Source organism: Sinohyriopsis cumingii, chromosome 15 (assembly GCF_028554795.1).
Source record: "Sinohyriopsis cumingii isolate HCF-2022 chromosome 15, ASM2855479v2, whole genome shotgun sequence".
NCBI classification, from domain to species: Eukaryota; Metazoa; Mollusca; class Bivalvia; order Unionida; family Unionidae; genus Sinohyriopsis; species Sinohyriopsis cumingii.
In genome coordinates, this window is record NC_142975.1 from 110,923,043 (window position 1) to 110,947,563 (window position 24,521).

A 24,521-nucleotide genomic window follows, 5' to 3' on the forward strand; every position below is an offset into this window, starting at 1 on the left:
GAGGAACAACATGAAACGGAACCAGAGAAGGAAACAAGCACTTACAAGGGTTAATGAGCACTCTGTACCCGTTCTAACAACTACAGTCACAGAACAGAGAACGTCACCTAAATTCCGACCATCCATTTCACAAGTACTCCCCTTCAACCTCTCCATCCACGCCACCCAAAAATATACGGCAGATATTTACTGTAGATTGTGAGGCTCAAGCAGAGATAGTGTCATCAAAAATATCGCCGACGCAGAAACCACTTCTAACACTGAAACTGAATCGTAATTGGAAGAGGAAAAGACGCAGGATGTTGTAGAAGAAGAGGAGAGCTACCCAGGCGGACAGAGGATATTGGATTTGGGTTTAAAGCAGGCGCTTCATGATTCAGTGAAGGCCAACCACTTCATCTGAGCGACGAAATACTTGGCCTGGCGATCGCTGAAAACCCGGCAACCGAGACCGCAGCAACGGCAGTTCGGATTTCGCATCCTACCTCAATACTATCAATAGGCCTCTAAACGACACACTCTGTCTACTCTGGTAGAGATATTCGAACAGCTGACAGAACTTCATGGGTTGGAGGCATTCATCAGTGGAATGATGTTCGAACTTGAGTCACATGAGCAACTAAATGTTGATCACGTGACAAAACCCTTCTGTACCACGGCGGGATCTAAAATCTCAAGAGTCCAAAAGTGTTCACAGTGTTATTTAGGAAACCAGACGCCTCTCTTGATTCTCTGCATGCATTTATAAATTATTACTTACCGTTCTTATGTGAATATCATTATCTGTATTCTCTGCATTCATGTATTTTATTACTCTCTCTCTCTCTCTCTCTCTCTCTCACACACACACACACACACACACAAACATACTATGCTAAGTGATTTTTAAGTTGTCGCCTAACCACAGTTTTTTTTTTCATAATAATGACAATAAAATATGCTTAATAATATATCTGATAAAGCATTTAATGCCAACAAAAAAAAAGAGTGATTGGTGTAGAATTTATATTAAAAAGATAAACACGAAAGACTTATATTGCTGAATTTATTTACAAATTGTTCAACAAATCCTTCTGTATAGAAATAATTTATTTAAAAGGATACTGGTGATACAAGCGTGTGTGATGCATGAAGACACACCGAACATATTCACTTGGTGGCTGTATGCATTTAGTAGATAACAAAGAATTTGCTTAACTGTTGGTAATATATTTGGCCAACAGTTAATATGGAAACTTGTAGTGACTGGTTCAGTGGAAACTTAGCAGTGAATGGTTTCGAGTTATGTAGCAATTTTACAAATTACATTCGAAATCGAGTTAGGAAGCAAATTTACAAATTACATTCTAAGTCGAATTAGATAGCAAGTTTACAAATTACATTCGAAATCGAATTAGGTAGCAATTTTACAAATTACATTCGAAATCGAATTAGGTAGCAAATTTACAAATTACATTCAAAATCGAATTAGGAAGCAAATTTACAGATTACATTCAAAACGTCTTGGTTACAGTTGTTTTGTATGCGTAAAGAATGTATGATTAGCATAAAAGAAAAGAGAAATGTAATATCTGTGCACTCGACAAACTGTATCTTCGCAAAGAACTATATAAATTGAAATATGTTATAAAGTGCTTAGCGTACTTGATAAAATATTTGAAGTGACAAATAATCGTGTATTGGGGGCTACATTTAAGGACATACTTAAGAAATTATACTTTGAGGTATCATGAACATAATTAGTGGGTAGCACATGCTTACACTGTGCCATGTGTTTGATTTTAATCATTGACTTCATCGTCTCATGTTGTCATGACTAATGAAAATACTGCTGGTTGTATTTAGCGTTGTAAATATGATTTGGGTTATTTACCTTAATAAGGTAAACTGACGAAAGAATGGACAACATTGTATGCATTTGACAGCGAATATGGAAAAATAATATACAAAAATAAACCTACATGCATATATAAGTAATATAAATTATAGATTATATTATATACTTGTAGGGTGATTGAGGGGTGTCATCATCCGTTGTTTAATCCGAAAGGGAAATAAACAAAGGAATGAACGTGACTTTAAAGAGGCTTTAAAGATATCAAGTTTTTCCCCTTGTGTACAAGGTCAAGGCCATGGTGTCTTGAAAGCGTTTGATAGGAGCGGCATTGTCAGCTGGATAAGAACGAGTTTGTAATTTTAAATGGAATTGGTAAAGGTCATTTACTGATGAGAATTAGAGCTTAAGTAAATCATATTTTATCATTTGCAAAGTTTCACGCGTGTGTTGAAATGTCCATAACATCTTGTATTATAATCTTTACCGACAAATATTTTCGCTAATTTAGTTTCCAAGCTACATTAGCAGAAATAGTATGTCCGTAATAGTATTATTTCTTGATTCTTTTATCTTGAATAGCACATAAGCACAAGAAAGGATATATAGAGCTAAGGTATTTGAGACTGTAGTGGCATGCCCAGAGACACACCATAACAAATGGCCTATGCTGATCAGGGCAGGATTCTAACACGCGACCTTTCTCTTGCGAGTCATGGAGCTTCCTTATGATTTTTAGTATTTCTCCCCTGTGCAACACAGTGTGCGGTATCCCAGACCACCAGAGTGTAGATAAAGGCTCTGATTTCAGTAAACTTAATGTAAGACTTGAACAAACAAGGAGTGTTGAAATGGTATTGAATTTCAAATCCAGGTTTTGCCGATTTTATCGCGTTTTTCTTCTAAACATAATTCTATTATTTTTAGAGATAACACAATTTACATTCTATCAAAACAGATAAGAGGTTGCGATGAAATTATCTGGTTCGTTTCGGTTGATACGAACTTAGATGTGATAGCAAAAACATTAAACAGAAATGAAATTATGCCGACATATGTTTCGAATAGCTGCTTCGACAGACAAATAAGTTAGGTTTTGTATCAAAAAGTAGATTCCCCTGTAAATCAGAGAGAGAGAGGAGAGAGAGAAAGAGAACTTTTCTGGGCGAATAGACAAATTACATATTTAGAAAAATTTTTCGTAACATATAAAATGAGGTAGATCAACAACATCTAACCGAGGGAGAACATACTGATGAGCTTCGGATATTAATTATTAATTGTAGATTTTTATCTTGTTGACTTTAGTTAACCCATGCCCAGTGTTTGGATGTTTTTTCTTTGCCTCCATTTCTACAAACCCACTTTCAGATCATGAACGAAACAAAATAAAATAAAATAAACATAAAATCGAAATATTTAGTAAAAATTGTATAACACAAAAGTTAAACTATTTCCTTATCTTAAAAATAAATAGTCTGATCTTATAAAATCATACAAAACTAATGGAAAATAGTTTTACTTGAACAAAGTTATGAAGAAAAGGTTATATTTGTCACAAAGATATTTGTTATCGTAGTCTGCATCAGCGAAATAATACGAATCAGTGATATAGTTATGTCTTGTTTGCTCTTTTTTCTTCTTTTTTCACATCTGATCGAGTCAAATCTACCAGCTGGTCGACGTTAAACAGTGCGAATGTTGACTTGGCCATCTTTCAATGGTATTCTAGCCACCACATTACCAGGATGCATACTTTTGAATAATTGAAATAATGCTTCATCGTTTTCAAGGGTGTAGCTGTTTTCTAGAAAAAACATGAGTTTGAAATTGGATTGTTGCTCACACAATATACGTCAAGACCATCTAGGTTCATCAGAGATTTCAAAAATGGTTAGTGCTGAATAACTATCCTAAAGTCTAATTGTGAGCACCAATATTATCGGTAAGATTACAGTAACCAATTTTATTAATAAATAATGTTTCTCCTTCTTATTTATTTGTATATAGAAAACAGCTGATACATATATCAAGGTCATGACGAGATATCCTGGTGAGATGGTTTCCACACCCTTTTAGAAGGTCAGAAGTCTTGAGAATAAAATACACGCAAATGCAACCCTGGCCATGGACATATAGCCATTGGCGACGGATCTGATTGGACGATCACAGTCTGTTACATATTCACCGACACAGGAAGCGTACGCCATCACGTGAGGTATATAGTTCTGCTCATGCGTACGTCGAAATAGGTGTGACATTGGTCCACGTGCATAAATGGCGACATCCTCTGCACCATGTGTCTCCTTTTCCATCGGTACAGCGGATGGAAAGACGAAATCTTTGTGAGCTGGAATTAAAAAAGCAACTAATTTACCTTTCCGTCATCGTTATTGTCGTTGTCATCATCAAATGGGATCGATTTCCTACGTACTTTTATAAAATAGGTATCGGACAGAAAAAAAAACGATTTTAAAAAAAAAAGTTCTCAGACAATTCAATGACCGATGGTTAGACAAAAATATATCGATAAATGAACCTGACAGAAATTGTAATTTTCGACGAAATTAAATTGTAGAACAGATGTCGCTTGACAAAATATCATGCACGAACGCTTGCTTTCGGCTTCAGAGAAACGTTGAAAAGAAGTATTTGCGAATCAAGAAACTGGAACCAGATCTGTAGAATAACTCTTCGCCGATGATATCTGACATGTAAATTATAGTTACTTCTATTGGAATAAATGTAAATTGCATTCGTGTCGATTGGAATACATGTAAATTACATTCATGTTTATTGAAATGCATGTAAATTACATTCATGTCTATTGGAATACGTAAAAATTACATTCATGTCTATTGGAATACATGTAAATTACATTCATGTTTATTGGAATACGTGTAAATTACATACCCGTCTATTGGAATACATGTAAATTACATTCATGTCTATTGAAATGCATGTAAATTACATTCATGTCTATTGGAATACGTGAAAATTACATTCATGTCTATTGGAATACATGTAAATTACATTCATGTCAATTGGAATAAGTGAAAATCACATTCATGTCTATTGGAACATATGTATGTAAATTATAGTCATGTCTATTGGAATACATGTAAATTACATTCATATCAATTGGAATACGTGAAAATTACATTCATGTCTATTGGAATACGTGAAAATTACATTCATGTCTATTGGAATACATGTAAATTACATTCATGTTTATTGGAATACGTGTAAATTACATACCCGTCTATTGGAATACATGTAAATTACATTCATGTCTATTGAAATGCATGTAAATTACATTCATGTCTATTGGAATACGTGAAAATTACATTCATGTCAATTGGAATATATGTAAATTACATTCATATCAATTGGAATACGTGAAAATCACATTCATGTCTATTGGAATATATGTAAATTATAGTCATGTCTATTGGAATACATGTAAATTACATTCATATCAATAGGAATACGTGAAAATTACATTCATGTCAATTGGAATACATGTAAATCAGATTCATGTCTATTGGAGTACATATAAATTATGTTCATGTCTATTGGAATGCATTTAATATTGCCATCCGATCGACTGACATTGATTATATTCATAGTAATCGTCTGTCATAACGAAAAATGTGTTTCTCATTGAAAAATTGGTCTTTTAATAAATCTGCGATACTGAAATGGTGCAATTAGCAAAATAGACAATTAAAGAATTTGTAAATACCTATCCTTTCAAACAAAGAAATAAGAAATTTATTAAAAGATATTTCGCATATTCACAGTAAATGAACTTTTAATCTTCTAATATTTTTTAGGAAAAAATCTCTGGATAAGAAATTTGAATACCAAACGGTAAGAAGTATGTAATTGTCAGTATCCACTTGGCGGTGCGTGATAAAATATACAAAACTATTCTGCAAGCATGGACATATATTTTTGTCTCTTTTTAACTTATAATTCTGAAAGAAAAGCTGTAAGGTCCAACTTACTAGTGTCAACACCCGATAGATTCGTGCGGTTGTTGTAGTTGTAGTTGGGACCGTTACCGTATATAAGGGTTGTGTAGGGCAGGTTATCATATGTGCTCCGCCAAATAGGCATAGGATCAACAACCCCTGAAAAAAAAAAAAAAAAAAAAATTAATTGTGTCAAACAATGTGAAATCACAAAAATATTGATACCAGCTGACCATATAAAAGTCAGAAACAGTTCTCAATTTAAAAATGAGAGCCATGACCTACACTTGGGTATAAATGATTTCAAACATAAATGTCTGCTCTTTTCTTGAAAGATAAATCTTTATTCAGTAGCTATTGTATATACACTTGCCATGATTTGAAAGAATCTGACAGTATAAAACAAGCATCCATATCGGCGTAGTTTATTCTCCGTGAATAATTTGTGATCGTTCACCTTGTTTTACCCATTTTAGTCCATGGAATCACAGACAGAATGCTAATCATATGAAATGAATAATATTGAGGTCGATTTTATTTTAAGTCATATCATTTCTCAGTTATAAAGGCAAAATTTTCGAACACTGCCACATGATAAAACATAAACGATTAATGCCCAAACATAAGTTATGGGCCTTGAAGTGCAGACAGGCCACTTCTCCGGTGGCCTAGTGATTAGAGCGTCAGCCTCGGATGCGGGAGGTCGTGGGTTCGATCCCCGGTCGAGTCATACCAAAAACTTATAAAAATGGTACTGACGCTCAGCATTAAGAGGTTAGTGCTAGGACTGCTCGGCCTGGTGTCAGGATAATATGACTCAGTGGGACATCATGCTACATGTCTGCGGCATGATGCCCCAATGCTAAACATCGTTATAAACTGTCACACTGCAGACATCATAACGATATGACTGACAAATTGTTAAAAGCTACGTTAAAAATCCAAATCACACACACACATTGAAGTGCTGACATGTTTTGATGGCAGTTGTATATAACAGGATGAGCCTATTTGAAAGAAAAAATAAAAACAAATTATAGTGACAGGCGAATAAAAATAGACGCTGATGACGATAAAAAAGGAAACTTCATATTACGTTGGTAGTCTGTTTTTAGCTTTTGAAAGAACATTTGATCCTATGATTTCAAATATATTCGTCCGTAGGTCTGTTTATTGTTCGTTTACTCTATATTTTTGTTTTCCGTCTCATATATGCAATATGTGTATATAGGTGTGTCTTTCAATCTTAATTTGCTTCTGATTCTGTATACACGGCCATCGATCTCTTGTATTCACTTTGCTAACCTATATCGATATAAATAATAAATAAAAAAATAATATACAGATCAGTCTGTGGTATACAATGCACAACTACCCATGAAATTAGATCTTCGGTAAGATGAGTTCCAGCAGTGGATTACTGGGCCTTCGAACTGAATTAAACGCATCCATATCATCAGACTGCTGCTGAACAGTTATCTTTTGTTCAACTCATATCTGTTTGTGATATAATTTATCTAGTACGTAGATCTTGTTTGTTTACCTGTGGTATGTGACGGCTTCCATAACTGCTTATTCCTGTGTCAAAAATGAACTCTTCCGTAACTTTTGAGTGAACATTGCTAATTACATTGTTAAGTATATTTGATATTGACCATTGTCCATGACTGAGGATATAGTTTTGGGGTACATTCAAGTTTTTGCATGTTTGCAAGTTATACATAACCTTGTTTCTTTTTAGTGATATTTCAGCTCTAGGTCTAAAAATGTTTACAAACTTCAAATATTCTGAAGTGAACTTTTCTCAGACATCATTTTAAAAGTCTTAGAGTCTTAGGTTTTTATATAAGGTTGAGATAAACAATATTTGATTCCAATCAAAAGATCAGTCAACGGAATCACTTTCACTTGTGTTCTGATATAATTTTAGACGAATCACCTATCTAATTATTATACGTTGCTATTGCAATGTACTCATTGAATTTTAGACAAAGACAATACTTTGGGATTTTAGTGAATTAATTCAAAAATATTCCATATTATATCATGACATATGAAGTACGGCAGTACATTTAAGACTATTGAAAAATCAACACGTTCAAATAGTATTGAATCCCATTCGTAACACTATAATTTTGTACTTGTTAAAGAACATTTAGAATTATTTCGAATTTAATTAAAAACACGATAAGCTACTCTTAAATTTTCACTTTGTAATTTTATTTGAAAATAAATTCATTCGCTGCTTTTAATAAACTTGTTGGTTTTGATTCTTCGTTTTACTTATTTTAAATCATAAAATCGTTACAACATGTTCGCAGATCGCTCTTTTTCATGACATATCCGCAACAACAGTGTTTGATATCATTCGGGATGCTGAGGAGAACGAATAATAACATCATTATCGTGATCTTTGCGTGCATCGTGTTCCAATATTCCCATCGAATTATGTAAACCAACTATCGTTTTCGTTTGATAGTGTCATATTCCTTTTGAACAGTTTTTATCATTTGATGTGCCTTTTGTAATCCTCTCTTGGCATCCAAACACCCCAACAAGTTGACATTGGATATTGGAACCAGAACGTGTAGTCAGACATAGACGCAATGAAGTCGTTTGAAGTTATAAGCATCCTGTGGAAGCTGATTAAACGTGTGTTATCTACCTTTTCATATCGCCCAAAATCATGTAGCAATTCACCATTATTTATATATTCATTTGTATTGTTAAAAAAATTATATCAATAAAAGATAAATTTGAAGAAGACAAACTGGCTACTCATTTTCTGCCGAGTCCGCCGTGAAATTGTCTGGCAGCGGACCGGCAGGACTGCTGCAGTTTCGGATTCTGCTTCGGATTCCCCATCCCCAACAATACGACCATCAGCCACTTTTCTTTATTTTGATTTCTTTTTAAACATTGAGATGTTGCAACGACAGGTGACACCCCAAATCATAAATCAAGTTCATTGAAATGTCATTCAACTCCTGCATCAATTCTCTCCTGTTATCTATGAAAATATATACTAAACTGATGATTTGGCGCAATTTATTCTCAGTTAGTAAAGTTATAACTGAACGAATTTGCCAAAAAATGAGTAAATGTTACAACAAGCATCATATAATTGATACTGACCATAATCCCTGGAATATTAAGGTTTCACGTGTTATGATGTACATATGACAAGACAGTTTGACTAGTCAAATAACAGATCCGACCAGTCATCAATTTGTTGAATGGGTTTTTAAAAATGTAATTCAACACCTTTTGTCTACTTACAATGACTTAAAATGTAAATAAACGTAACGAAGCAATAATAGTATTTGTATATTTTTAAAGTATAAATTTAATTTATATTTTACTAATTTGTTTTGTAATCAAACACAGACATTTATAGGAATTCGATCTTGTGTGGACCTTGGATTAATCGCCTATAAAACCTTAGAATTCTTGTGCATGTGTATTTGTTTTATTTAATCCGTCTTAATAAATATAGTGTGGTGAAACAGACATGCTGCGGTAACACAATTTATCGGTGGAATGTGTAATGACTAAGAGAAAAATGATTCTTAGTACGGTCTGTGTCTATAACTTACTTGATTCATTCATGCAATGTATCCTTTTCACGTGTTAAAGACAAACTTAAGTACAGTCGCCATTAATCGACAGCAAACGATAAATGTGTAAACAATAACATAAAAATAGACAGCTTTATAATGGAATCTTCAAGTGTGCAACAAATAGCATAAAGAGCACACACAAACACACATACACCCACACACACACACACAATTTATGTCTGGATTATTCAAAATGGAGAAATACTTTAAAATCTTGGCACCTTATCAGTCAGTTTTATATTTTTCAATAAACACGCTCATGCCTCTACAACCGAAATATATGAGTCACATTCATAATTACTTAGGCTGACTTAATTTCATCCAAAAAGTTAAAGTCTTTCTCATTTACGTAACTTACGGAATGACTTTTCCATGACTTCAATATACGGGTAACACCGTTTCCGTTTCCGGTAGGTGAAAAATACTTTGGTTTACTCGGGTATTCAGTTCAGATTGGAGACTTCTGCGAGAGAGAGAGAGAGAGAGAGAGAGAGAGAGAGATTATCTAGTCCTTTTTGCCCCTTCTCCTGGTATTTGTACACAAAGTTTCGTCACCCATTCCATTACTAAAACTCACACTCACACACCTAGGCATAAATGTCATGCACATACGTTACCTAGTATATTGTTTCCTCTATACGGGTAGCCTGCAATATTGAAGACATGAGAGTGATCGGCAGTGACAATCATCAAAGTATCCATTTCATTGGTCATTTTCATGGCCATTTGCACAGCAGCTTCCATGGCAACCACTTCATCCAAAGCTTTCATTGCCAACGATTTATGGTGAGCCCGGTCAATTTTTCCCCCTGACAGAGCACAACATCGTGATGGTAATTTTGTGTAGCATTATAAACATTGATATCAAATATACTTTCATTTAAATATTCATTCCTGATGTGCGTTTTTGATATTTTCATTGATGATGTCATCATTTCACAAATTGCTCTAATGGAACCTTAGAATTTTTGTATAAGCGTGTTTGCTTTAGCTAGTCCATTTTCATAAATACGGTGTGCTGAAATATACATGCTACGGTAATGCAGCCAAAATCGGTGTATTTTGCCAATTTGACTTATTTCCCTTACATTTATTATAATAGCGACAAAGTCCTTTCGGATCATACAACAACAAAAAATTCATTTTTGCACTCAAATTAACATAAATTCGGAACATAGTTTCTTAGTGACCGTATACAAGAGTTAAGGGGTGGGTGCGAAATATGAATTGTATTTGGCACAAGCGCCTCGTCGAATACTAAGTGTACACTGTCCACATAACATTTCATATATGGTAAATAACAAGCTATAAAACTATAACAGCATTTCTCCACCTAAAGTATTTACCATCAACCATGTTTTAATAGTTATCCATAATTATAAAGATCAGAGCATGAAATAGGTTTAAAATGTGTGAGCCGTGGCACAACCGAGTTACATCTAAATTCGCAAAAAATTGCCGCGCGTTATAACGAGTGCAACTTAAAATGATTGATTCATCTATATGCAAAGATCGTGAATTGTAATCAAATTTAGAATTGATGGTCTAGTGCTTATATTATATTTACATCACCTTTATACATATATAAGGAAAGGGTTCCTAAAAAATATAAAAATCAAATCAATGCCTTGAAGCTAGTGAATTCTAGCTTGTTGTAAACTGAAAATTATCCAGAAATCATAGTGGTTTGGAGGAAACATGGTTGAGAAATATACTTCAGAAAAATATTCCAGAATTCATAGTGATTCTGAGAGAATGAATAAATAAATAAATAAAATTGCCCGCATTTTGTCCTTTATGTCCCTGGGAGAGAGGATTTCGATGAAATCGTGCATCATGTTGAATTCATTTAGAAAACTCGGATACTTAACAGTTTTTCTTGTTATTTTCTTACGTAGCTAATCATCAATCAGTTGAAAGACATCACTGATTTAGAGAGTAAAGAAGCGATAGCGATAGCCTACTGATTATATATATATATATATATATATATATATATATATATATATATATATATATATATATATATATATATATATATATATATATATATATATAGATAGATAGATAGATAGATAGATAGATAGATAGATAGATAGATATATATATATGCACATAACTGAAATTTAAAGAAAACCAACCGCCATTGCCGATAAGACTGTGCGGCTAGTTTCGCATTTACTGTATACTCCTTAAAAAATTGAATGTTTTGAAAGAAACGGATAACGTCTTTATATTTTAAAATGACAATTACCTAATTGACATAACGTTATAAATGATATGCGTCATCATAAGAATTTTATATGTTTAACAGGATCAAAATGATGCACGAGTCTGTAATGAAAACAGAATGAGTAAAAGAATAATTTAGGTTCAAACAGTTATTTATGCCATTATATATTTATAAAGGATAGATATATACATAACATATAAAGTCTTTTTTAATTAAAATTTTATACAGTTCTATACAATGCCTTGACATTAAGGCAATGAAGATATAGCGTATCTAACCTATGAATCCAGAAACTTTCTTTAATTGGTCTATTCCTCTCTCCATGTACAATATCGATTGGCTTGAAGGAAAAATCACGTAAAGTGTTATTGTTTGTGTTAAAATGCATTGAAACATTAGATGAAAACTGAGGATCCATACAAGAGAAGTTTAATTATTTTACAAATATCTTCACTTTATAGTTTGTTATGATTAGGATTGTTATCAAGAAAATATTTACACGACTCAGTGTCATCTGTATGCGGTATGGTTGTATATAGTGGCAAAGATACAAGGGGTTAAATTAACAGATAGTTGTTGAATAGACTTCAACCTTTTCATGAAATCAGTAGTATATTTAATGCATGAAGGAAGTGATTTCGTCAAAGGCTGCAAAATACTATCAATATATTTTTCCGTATGTGAATTACAACCTGATATAATGGGTCATCTTGGATAATTTAAAGGCAAGATATGGTCATGATTTGTATATGAGTTTTGGCCAATATGTAGAACTGAGGTCTACGTATTTTTTAGGGGGAAAGTATCAAATTCCTCAAATACGGAATTATTATTCTTAAAGACTTCATCAATGCATGCAGAAATTTTCGATTTAACTCCTTGTTGGGTCTTTGTTAATTTGTTTACATATTTATTTTCATCATTTCACTGAAGTTCAGCTTCTTTATCGTAGTCTTCCGGATTCATAATAAAAATAGCATTTATCAGCCTTTTTAGTTACAATACACTTGTCATTAATTAGATTATGTAAAGACTCAATTTCATCCTTAGAAATTTGCTACAATATTGACTTTAATGATCCCTTGTGTGATAGCTTCGATGTAACAATCTAAGTGGGAGTCACGATCACCAGATGGTGTAAAACGTGACTTAATTGTCTTGAAATAATCCATACATTTGGAATGAAACGAATTCGAATCACACTTAAAATATTCATTAAATATCAGGTGTGCAGAAAATTTTTAAAAATGTTCAGCTATATATGTCGGCCATTTTCAATGTATAAAACAGGCTAGCGAGAATAAAACAATAACTCGTCAAAACAATGAAACTGACCTTCAACAAACAGGAAGAATCCTTTTTCATTTTTCTGTAAGATCTGAATGGCTTTTTGCGTCATTTCCGCTATAGATGGCTCTCCATTACCGCTTTTGTCACGCTCTAGCTCGTACTGCATATGGCTTGGCTCAAAGAGACCTAAAATACAACAGAATGGGACAGTAGAAAGTGGTGCAAGTCATTTCGGTGACAGCAACGTGATCTTCGAAAATTTAATTTCCTATAATAACAAATGGTTTCTCTTTCAAGACATTGTCTTCCACACACCCTTTGCCAAACTGTCAAAGAACATGTTCTACATTGCAATAAATTTCACCAATGCTGATACCTTTTACATTTTATGGATTTAACAAGTTTTTAAAAAATTCATAACCCGCTCCTTTTGATTCGTTCTAGTCGTCTGCATATGCCTTTGATTACTTATTGTGAAACGTTAGATGTGTTGCTGACTAGTATCCATTCATTAGCCCTGGCTACTACTACTACTACTGCTACTTCCACAGCTATAATAACTGCTACTACTACTATTACTACTACTACTACAACATACTACTACTACAACTACTACTACTACTACTACAACTCCTGCTCTTACTACAGTAATGCTGCTATTAATAATACATCTACTGCTGCTATTACTATAATAACTGCTACTACTACTACTACAACGTACTACTACTACTAACACTATAACTACAACAACTACTAATAATACAAGTACTACTACAACAACTACTACTACAACTACGACTACTACAACTACTACTACAACTCCTGCACTTACTACAGTAATGTTGCTATTAATAATACATCTACTGCTGCTGCTATTACTATAATAACTGCTACTACTACTACTACTACTATAACGTACTAATACTACAACTAGGACTACTACAACTACTACTACAACTACTACTACAAATACAACAACTACTACTACAACTACTACTACCACGTACTACTACTACAACTACAACCACTACTACTACAACTACTACTACTACAACTACTACTACAACTACGACTACTACAACGTACTACAACTACTACTACAACTACAACTACTACTACAACTCCTGCACTTACTACAGTAATACTGCTATTAATAATACATCTATTGCTGCTGCTATTACAATAATATCTGATACTACTACTACAACTACTATTACAACGTATTCTACTACAACTAGAACTACTACAACTACTACTACTACTACAACTACTATTACAACGTATTCTACTACAACTAGAACTACTACAACTACTACTACAAATACAACTACTACTACTACTGCAACTACTACTACCACGTACTACTACTACTACTACTACTACAAATACTACTACTACAAATACTACTACTACAACTACTACTACTACTACAACTACTACTACTACAACGTACTACTACTACTACAAATACTACTACTACAACTACTACTACAAATACAACTACTACTACTACTGCAACTACTACTACCACGTACTACTACTACTACTACTACTACAAATACTACTACTACAACGTACTACTACTACTACAACTACTACTACTACAACGTACTACTACTACTACAACTACTACTACTACAACGTACTACTACTACTACAACGTACTACTACTACTACAACTACTACTACTACAACGTACTACTACTACTAAAACTACTACTACTACAACTACTACTCTGTTACTACTCCTGCTACTAGTACTACAATTACTACTACAACGTATTAATGCTACAACTATTACTGCTACAACGTACTACTACTACAACTATTACTACTACTACAACGTACTACTACTACAACTACTACAACAACTCCTGCACTTACTACCTGCACTTACTACAGTAATGCTGCTATTAATACATCTACTGCTGCCGCTACTACTGAAACTACGTCTACCATTATTACTTTTCTTATTACAGCTGATGTTATACTACCGTATTTACTCACTTATAAGTCCAGTTAAACTGCAAACAACAAAGATCATAATCTGTATAGCAAAATGCGCCTGCAGACCTGGGTCAATGTTGTTTGTTCTACTAATTACTCCTAACAAGCTCCTAACAATATGCACAAACCCAGATCTGCCGGCCATTATGTGACGGCAGATCTGGTGACGTTTGTAGTCTGTGCAGTTTGCAGTTGGACTCTACGTATTAACCAGTAAATAAGGCATTACTACTACTACTACTACTACTACTAATACTACTACTACTATTACTACTACTACACATAGAATAATATATTACCAGCACTAGTATAGTACAGAAAAACCTGCACATTTCGATTGCGTTTCTTTGGGGGTTCCAATTTTGATAAAAGGCTGAGCAATGTTTTGAAGCAAAGAGTGGCCGCAGAATACAAGAGGGATTACTTGTGACAAAATGGCGACGTTTGAGGATAGTACAAATTAACTCCCTTAGTAAACTTGACACTGCGTGGAAATTTTGTTCTAGGCGAAACTCATTAGGGACTCGCGGTACTCATTCTACTCCCTTAGCAAACCCATGGAAACACCATGATAATAAAAATTCAATCACTTTGAATGTTCGAATATTTTTGATCTAAACAGACACAATGCTTTTGATTCTGGTATAGGAGAATAACTGCCAGGCATCTGCTAAGATTGGTTGAAGAATTCTATTAAACAACTTTTTTAAAGGTCCATTATGTCACGTGATACTTCAAGTAAGATAATAAATAATGAACATTGGATATAAACTAAAACAAATTCATGAAATATGATACCCTGCTTAATGCATATGCGGTTCATACAATGCACAATTAAAAAAAAGTTGAGTAAATCAAATAAATTGTTATTTAACAGCAAATGTTATTTAAAAGCAATATTAATGACTGAAGAACCCGTTTTGTTGTTTGGGGTGGGGGGGGGCATAGTATGCATTATAGTCATGTACTCAATTCTGAGGTCAAAAGAATGAAAATATATATTAATGAATTCACTCTCCATGTTAATTTCCAGTGATGATAACTTTTTATCCATTATATTGAATGTATGTCCATTCCTCTATCATTAATGTAAAACTGTCATTGTGGTTTTATTTTGCTGCAAGTGCCGTCAGGAAATTATGGTACCATCAATATTCTAGAGCATCACTAATCGAGCGTTTGTATAATGGTTTTGAAACGTCCCTCATTCTCCGTATCAACTTACTTTAAGCCATTTTCCATATAGGTTGGAAACGTCTAGCTCCATTGTCTCTTTGGCCTGTCATCTATTTCCTGTTTCTCTGTCTTTTTGATCAAAATAATCTCACATGTACAGGCAGATTTTTCCACAAACCATATTTCTTTTTCTGGTATGTGTTGTCTCCGATAATCTTAACGTTTACGTGGAATCATGAGCTTCTACAGTAACCGCTGCAGTTGTTCGAATATAAAAACATTAGTCATGTACGCTATTTACAGCCCTCAAAACCGACGTCGCTGTTTTTGAAATATGGAAGCTTGACTTAGATTATCTATGCCGGTCCAAATGTCTGACATGTACTTTATGGTGCAAAAAGTTGTTTCTACAAAGAAAACACTCCTATTGAGTCTCCTGGAATTTTATTTTTCTTCATAACATGCAGCATTGCCCCTTTAATCCAGGAACTGACAGCTCATTTTATGACAACAACTCTTTGATCTGTTGTACAACAGTGTATGCATTCTACTGAAGGTGAACTACACATATGCTTAAATGCACCACAGATATGCTTAAATGAACTACAGAATAGCTTAAATAAAATTCAGTTATGCTGAAATAAAGTTCAGAAGATATGGGTTCAAATTTTCGAAATCTAAAACTGTTTGCACACTTTTGCCGATTACATCGAAATCATGATGCCCTCTGATTCTGTCTTGACGTATCCCCTATTCGTGTTGTTGTGGAGACCACATTTTTTTTAGTTCTTTTCTTTCTTTTTGAGTAGTAAACTATTATCATATCCACATACAAGAAAAGTCAAGGACAAATGTCCATAAGCCCTTGATTTATTACTAGTCGTGGCAATCACATATTGAAGAACCCATTTGAAGGACTTGGTCCGGTTACGCAGGATGGTAGTTAGATCGAAATTTGACTATGGCTTGATTGTTTATGAATCATCGTGTAAATCTTAAAAGCAGATGCATCATTTGATATAAAATCATGGACTTAGACTCTTTTTGTGTACATGTAGAAACTCTCCTTCAGACAGCCTCTGTACTGAGGCACATGAACCATCACTTTATCGCAGACGAACGAAAATGGTTCTTCAGTACACAACCAGGTTACCTTCTAATCTGCCTATTGTTGCATATCACGTAGCAATTAGGACCAAATACAAAATATGCCACGCTGAGAAACCAGATTTTATTTCATCATTGGCATATGAATTCGTCCAAACCTAAAAGCGGCTAAAATCAATGTTGCATAAACAAATTCTTTGTTCCCGAATCACCATTTTGGTTATCGAAACCACCATAATAATATTTAATTTTTAACAATTATAAAAGTCCTAAGCAAATCATCTCGTTTTACCGCTAATAAGTTTCGGATCATCAAACCAGCATTATATAAAAGCATCTCTCATAAAGAACACATGGACGAAATGGTATTGTATTTATCGCGTATAAAACATACAAACCCGACTCCTGCATGAAGGGTGAAGGTCAGCCAGAGTGCATATCCCGACAGTGGAAACATTTCTTGTCGCGGGTATCGACCCTAACAGACATAAATGCTTTCTTTTTTATTTTGGTTTTATTTCTTTTATCTTATATTATGCGGAATGAGTTTTGCGTCTTTATGCTGATTTATCACGAGTGAAAATCTTGCATATTTTAACGAATGCAGTTAATATAGAAGAAAGAAAAAAATTGGACGTATATTTTTGTAAGGAGTTTGCATTTTTTAAATTTACGTTTTATTTGATTTACCTTTTATCTAATTTTTATAACTTTACCTTTTAGCTATTTTATTGAAGCACTACACGTTTGTGTAAATTTTGCATACAATACATTATCTTTTATATTTTATATTTTAGATTTTAACTTATAGCGAATAATTTACCGAGGTGACGATAAATGCTATATATGCATGCGTTATTTATGTTAGCTATTTTATTACTTTGATTTCGTAATAGATGTACAAAAAAGACAAGAAAAATAAAGGGAAGAAAACCAACTGAAATGGACCACTCTTAGAGTTTATACAGAATATAAAGGAACTGTTATCTAAAAATGTGGATGCGATTCTAAATGATATTACCTATAACAAAGTCAATAAATGTGGCATTTACAGATATGTGACAGACCCAATGCAGAACAGTCAACAGGAAGCAACACCTAGATGTGACATCACCAACGAGACTAACTGAAGGTCACTGTTGGTTGTATACATATCAGATAGACGCTAAAAGCAAAGCCTTAAGATCTCAGAGACAGTTGAAAATACAAGACATAAATAGAGTCACTTGAAGATTATATATTTTATGGAAATATGAATAATAAAAAATAGACTTTTAGCTGCATTCAACTCTAAAGATATACAACTTTTCTCGCGCCTTGGAAAGAATCCGAATAGTCATGCTCAAATCATTATGACATCTGAAGCTCAGTATAACTATTTTTTCAGAACGATTTCATTTCTCTGTTTGTGTAGACTGGTTACAGGAAAATGTAAATATTCAAACAGTTCATGATAATCTAAATCAGGGTGGTCCAACATCTTCAACACCTCGGACCACATGGACTAAAAATGTGAAGTTCGTGGGACATTGCATGATATATTAAAGTAAGTATACAATAATTATAGAGATACATTTTTGCATGAACGCGGGCCACGAAAATTGACCCGTGGGCAACATCTGGCTCGCTGGACGATAGTTTGACCACTCGGCTCCAGATAGAATAACGTTTGAAAAAGTGGTCATCCTAGCACTGAATAAACTGAAGCATGACAACCCTGAGAGAGTACATGGTTTATCCAGCAATTTGTTTATATGTACGGGCAACTTAAAAGCAGCAATATTATCAATATTATTTAATAAAATATGTGATCTGGGACATTATTCATAATACTGGTCAACAACTATCATTACACCGATTCTGGAATGGTCCCTTGGTGGCCGAGTGTTCTAAATTGCTCGCAGTGACAGATCATGAAATATTACATGTGTCCGTGTGGGTTCTGGTCTGCTAGTCGTCACGTAGAGCCTCTGTTGTGCTGAAAATGGCGTTAAAGCCACAAAACCAAATCCTACCAATTCGGAAGAGAGTTGATCACTGATATCTCACATCTGTCCGTATTGATTTGAGTCTCGACTCGGCCCACGCAGATTTGTGAGAAGGCTTGCCAGTAGCTTCCCATTGGTAGATGGTTCTTCTCGGTCTCCTTCCGGGTTCTTTCTCCGCCAAATCTACTGGCCACCATGTATAGCCTATCATTTCAAAAAATGGCATTAAACCCACAAAAGCAAATAAAACCAAACAAATTCGGAAGAAAGGTGATGCAAATGAACCCGCCAGCTAAAGATGCATTAGTGTACTATCTGTATTGAACAAAGTATTAAAAGCGATTTTAAATAATAGTATAAATGAATGGGTTAACGAAAATGAATTACTTTGCGAAGAACTGACATCGATCTTTATATATCTTTTTATAAAAAAAAACATATGAGTAGATTATATGCAGAATTTATAGAACATGGAAAAAGCTTTTGATAGGGAAGATAGGAATTTACTGCATCAAAAGCTTGTTGGTGAAAATATTACTGGAAATAATATGAGAATTATTAAGGCAATTTACAATGATGTAATGTGTTAAGTCCAATATTTTATTGCTGACGTGTTTCATTGTCCTGTAGGTGTATACGAGGGTTGTGTTTAATCGCATTTACTCTTTTCTATATTTTTGAACGATCCAGACCCCTTTTTAGCTGAAGGAAACGGGGAAGTGTCGGCAGAAACTTTTGAACTATTTTTACTAATATATGTAGACAATTTAACTGTCTTTGTTGACGCTGCCCGCCAGTTGCAAACTATGCTCAGCAGACTACATGTGTATTACTTAAATGCTAAATTTAAAGTGAATATGGAAAAATCATGATTGATAGTATTTCGCAGAGGTGGCTATCTCAGAAGTTATGAAAGGCAGTTATATAGCCTAACAGAGGTAAAGATAGAATCATATGATAAGTATCAATGATATACCGGGTATGTTGCAAACTTTAGCTAGATCCATGTAATTGTATAATAATTCAACTGTTTTACTCGAAGATAGCTCCCATTCTTAACTATGGGGATACGATTTTGTGGTTTTATGATGAAAATGATTTTGAAATGTTATTTTGTCAGTTTGTAAATAAATTCTTGGTATATCCAAGTCTTCATCAAATGCAGCTGTATATAATGAATAAAAAGGAAATATTATGCAGAATACGTTTTGTTTTTCATATTAAAATATTATGAAATGTTGGCTTAGAATTCGTAAATTGCCAGAAAACATATTTCCTTTATAATGTTACAATTTACAACTAAGATGAAGAGAAAATTGTGATAACTGGGCTAACAATGTTGGAAAGTTTTTATTTGCGTATGGATCTGGCAATATTTGATGTAGTCATGCGTGAACGTTGAAAACACATTTCTTAGAATGTTTTTGTAAGAAACGTGAATCGAAAACACATTTCACATAATGTTTAATTAGAGATGTGAATCGAAAACACATTTCATAGAATGTTTTAGTTAGAAATGTGAATTGAAAACACATTCTTAGAATTTTTTAGTTAGAGATGTGAATCGAAAACACATTTCGTAGAATGTTTTAGTTAGAGAGAATGATTTAGTTAGAAATGTGAATCGAAAACACATTTCTTAGAATGTTTTAGTTAGACGTGTGAATCAAAAACACATTTCTTAAAATGTTTTAGTTAGAAATGCGAATGCATTGAAAACACATTTCATAGAATGTTTCATAGATGTGAATGCATTGAAAACACATTTCATAGAATGTTTCATAGATGTGAATGCATTGAAAAAACATTTCATAGAATGTTTCATAGATGTGAATGCACTGAAAACACATTTCTTAGAATGTTTTAGTTAGAGATGTGAATCAAAAACACATTTCTTAGAATGTTTTAGTAAGACATGCGAATGCATTGAAAACACATTTCTTAGAATGTTTACGTTAAAGATGTGAATGCATTGAAAACACATTTCATAGAATGTTTCATAGATGTGAATGCATTGAAAATACATTTCATAGAATGTTTCATAGATGTGAATGCATTGAAAACACATTTCATAGAATGTTTCATATATGTGAATGCATTGAAAACACATTTCATAGAATGTTTCATAGATGTGAATGCACTGAAAACACATTTCTTAGAATGTTTTAGTTAGAGATGTGAATCAAAAACACATTTCTTAGAATGTTTTAGTAAGACATGCGAATGCATTGAAAACACATTTCTTAGAATGTTTACGTTAAAGATGTGAATGCATTGAAAATACATTTCATAGAATGTTTCATAGATGTGAATGCACTGAAAACACATTTCATAGAATGTTTCATAGATGTGAATGCATTGAAAACACATTTCTTAGAATGTTTTAGTAAGACATGTGAATGCATTGAAAACACATTTCTTAGAATGTTTACGTTAAAGATGTGAATGCATTGAAAATACATTTCATAGAATGTTTCATAGATGTGAATGCATTGAAAAAACATTTCATAGAATGTTTCATAGATGTGAATGCATTGAAAACACATTTCATAGAATGTTTCATAGATGTGAATGCATTGAAAACACATTTCATAGAATGTTTCATAGATGTGAATGCATTGAAAACACATTTCATAGAATGTTTCATAGATGTGAATGCATTGAAAACACATTTCATGGAATGTTTCATAGATGTGAATGCACTGAAAACACATTTCATAGAATGTTTCATAGATGTGAATGCACTGAAAACACATTTCTTAGAATGTTTTAGTAAGACATGTGAATGCATTGAAAACACATTTCTTAGAATGTTTACGTTAAAGATGTGAATGCATTGAAAATACATTTCATAGAATGTTTCAAAGATGTGAATGCATTGAAAAAACATTTCATAGAATGTTTCATAGATGTGAATGCATTGAAAACACATTTCATAGAATGTTTCATAGATGTGAATGCATTGAAAACACATTTCATAGAATGTTTCATAGATGTGAATGCACTGAAAACACATTTCATAGAATGTTTCATAGATGTGAATGCATTGAAAACACAGTTCATAGAATATTTCATAGATGTGAATGGATTGAAAACACATTTCATAGAATGTTTCATAGATGTGAATGGATTGAAAACACATTTCTTAGAATGTTTCATAGATGTGAATGGATTGAAAACACAGTTCATAGAATATTTCATAGATGTGAACGCATTGAAAACACAGTTCATAGAATATTTCATATATGTGAATGCACTGAAAACACATTTCATAGAATGTTTCATAGATGTGAATGCACTGAAAACACATTTCATAGAATGTTTCATATATGTGAATGCATTGAAAACACATTTCATAGAATGTTTCATAGATGTGAATGCACTGAAAACACATTTCATAGAATATTTTAGTTAGAGACGTGAAGATATATTTAGTCAAAAGCTTCAGAGTGGGATTAAATCGATGGAGAAACTGCGTTGCTATGGGGCATTAAGAATAGAATTCAGTCGTCAAAGACATCGAAATTGTTAGGAGATGGAGATCTTCTTGTTACATAATCACTATGCTTAGAGCGGTTGACTTGCAAATCAGGGGTAATACAGGAATATATGAAACTATTTTGTTATGAAGAAAGATGGCATCATATTTGTAATGTAACATCGACAATGAATTTAATTTTTTTCCAACTTCTCCATGAAGAAAAATATTTACCTATCTTTATATATAAATATTAATCCAACTTTAGAAAAAATGTATTGCTTTTATACAAAATGAAAACTTCTGATGATGAATTTAGTAATTTTTCCATAAAAGCCTTAAAGATAAGAAAAGTCATTTTATCATCAACTCCAGCTACCCAGAGTCAACACCTATATCACAAAACTTAGGTGTACTTTGTGCAGGTTTTAGGGTTTTCTTTAATTTACATTGTGTGATTGCTGTGTAATAGATGTTTGTATTCCACCCAATTAGAAACAATACATTAATAATAACTTGTGTGAATAACACTCCCAAATGATACGATGTTCTTCTATTACACACTAAAACACCTTTATTTTACCACATGATGTACCGATATGTCTCATAGGTGAGTGAAATTAATAATAATGATAATAATAATAATAATAATAATAATAATTATTATTATTATTATTACGTCATGGTCATGGTCGACTAGATAGACCAGTATGAGAAAAAAATTCATACGTTATTATATCTAAGATTTAGCGTAGAAAGCAAACTTCGAAGCTTTTAAAATATATTTTCTAAGAAAACTACATACAGCTCACCCCCATCCTACTCGAAAGATAACACACTAATGGCTGCCACAAAGCTAGCTACCGGTATTTTTAAATGCTAATCAAATAATCTTTCGTCTTGACAGTGTCATAACGGGAATACAATACATTGTTCATCGTGTTTCAAACGCGTGTGTGAAATGGTTATGTTTCAGTGGCAAAGCAGTTATTCAGTTCCGGTTACAATAGTTCCCTCAAAAACAAATAAGCGTACCAAATATGTAACGGTGTTGGTCACCTAGTCCGATAAAAATCATACCCCACCCGCAAAACTGTCTTGAGACTGATGGACGTTATGTGGGTATGATGTCACCTGTTCACTGAAATATAAATTTTTACACCAGGGCATACTTTAGACACTTGCTGGTATTTGGTAACAACCATATCTTGGGCGAAATTCAAAATGGCCACAGGACAGAGGGTTGTATTATTTCGCGTGGATTTACAAGTCGTCAAACATAGGATTTGCTCCGGAAATATAATGTACGTGTCACCAAAAGAACCCTTCAGCCGATAGTCGCTCCAAAGCGGCGAGAAATACCGGTAAGTATATCAAATGTACTGCGATGACTGCAGAAAAATTTGGCTGCCGATTTTTGCAAGCTTTAATGAATAGCCTATATCAGCCCCTAAACCGCCAATCAAAATCATCACGGGTGAGGGGCTGATTTATCGGCCCACCAGTCACCCAACTTATGGTTGGTCAGGTCTCTAAGGCGGTCCAATTTTCTTATCATAAATGTCATAATACACCAACACAGATGCTACGTGGTATAGGGGTTGGAACTTAGTGTACGACTGACGTGACATACAGTCATTTTATAAATTACGAAAGTAATATAAATGCAATTACCTAATAAATACAGCATGTATTACAAACGTAATATAAATGTAATTACCTAATAAATACAGCATGCATTGCGAAAGTAATATAAAAGTAGTAAAGGGGGATACATTAGCGACAATGGGAATTAGCATTACAGACCCCCC

The 24,521-nt window shown here is 33.4% G+C and overlaps 1 protein-coding gene across 1 annotated transcript in view; it reads right to left on the reverse strand.

Moving 5' to 3' along the window:
• Positions 1-2,824: 2,824 nt before the first annotated feature.
• LOC149782479 (alkaline phosphatase, tissue-nonspecific isozyme-like) overlaps positions 2,825-24,521 on the reverse strand; it is a 66,717-nt gene continuing 45,020 nt past the window's right edge. The window contains exons 7-10 of the mRNA XM_089935145.1: positions 13,000-13,140; positions 10,049-10,240; positions 5,845-5,970; positions 2,825-4,184 (exon numbers count right to left, since the gene is read on the reverse strand). Coding sequence (XP_089791271.1) covers positions 3,910-4,184; positions 5,845-5,970; positions 10,049-10,240; positions 13,000-13,140 — 734 coding nt within the window. The 3' untranslated portion in view covers positions 2,825-3,909. The remainder of the gene's footprint in view (positions 4,185-5,844; positions 5,971-10,048; positions 10,241-12,999; positions 13,141-24,521) is intronic.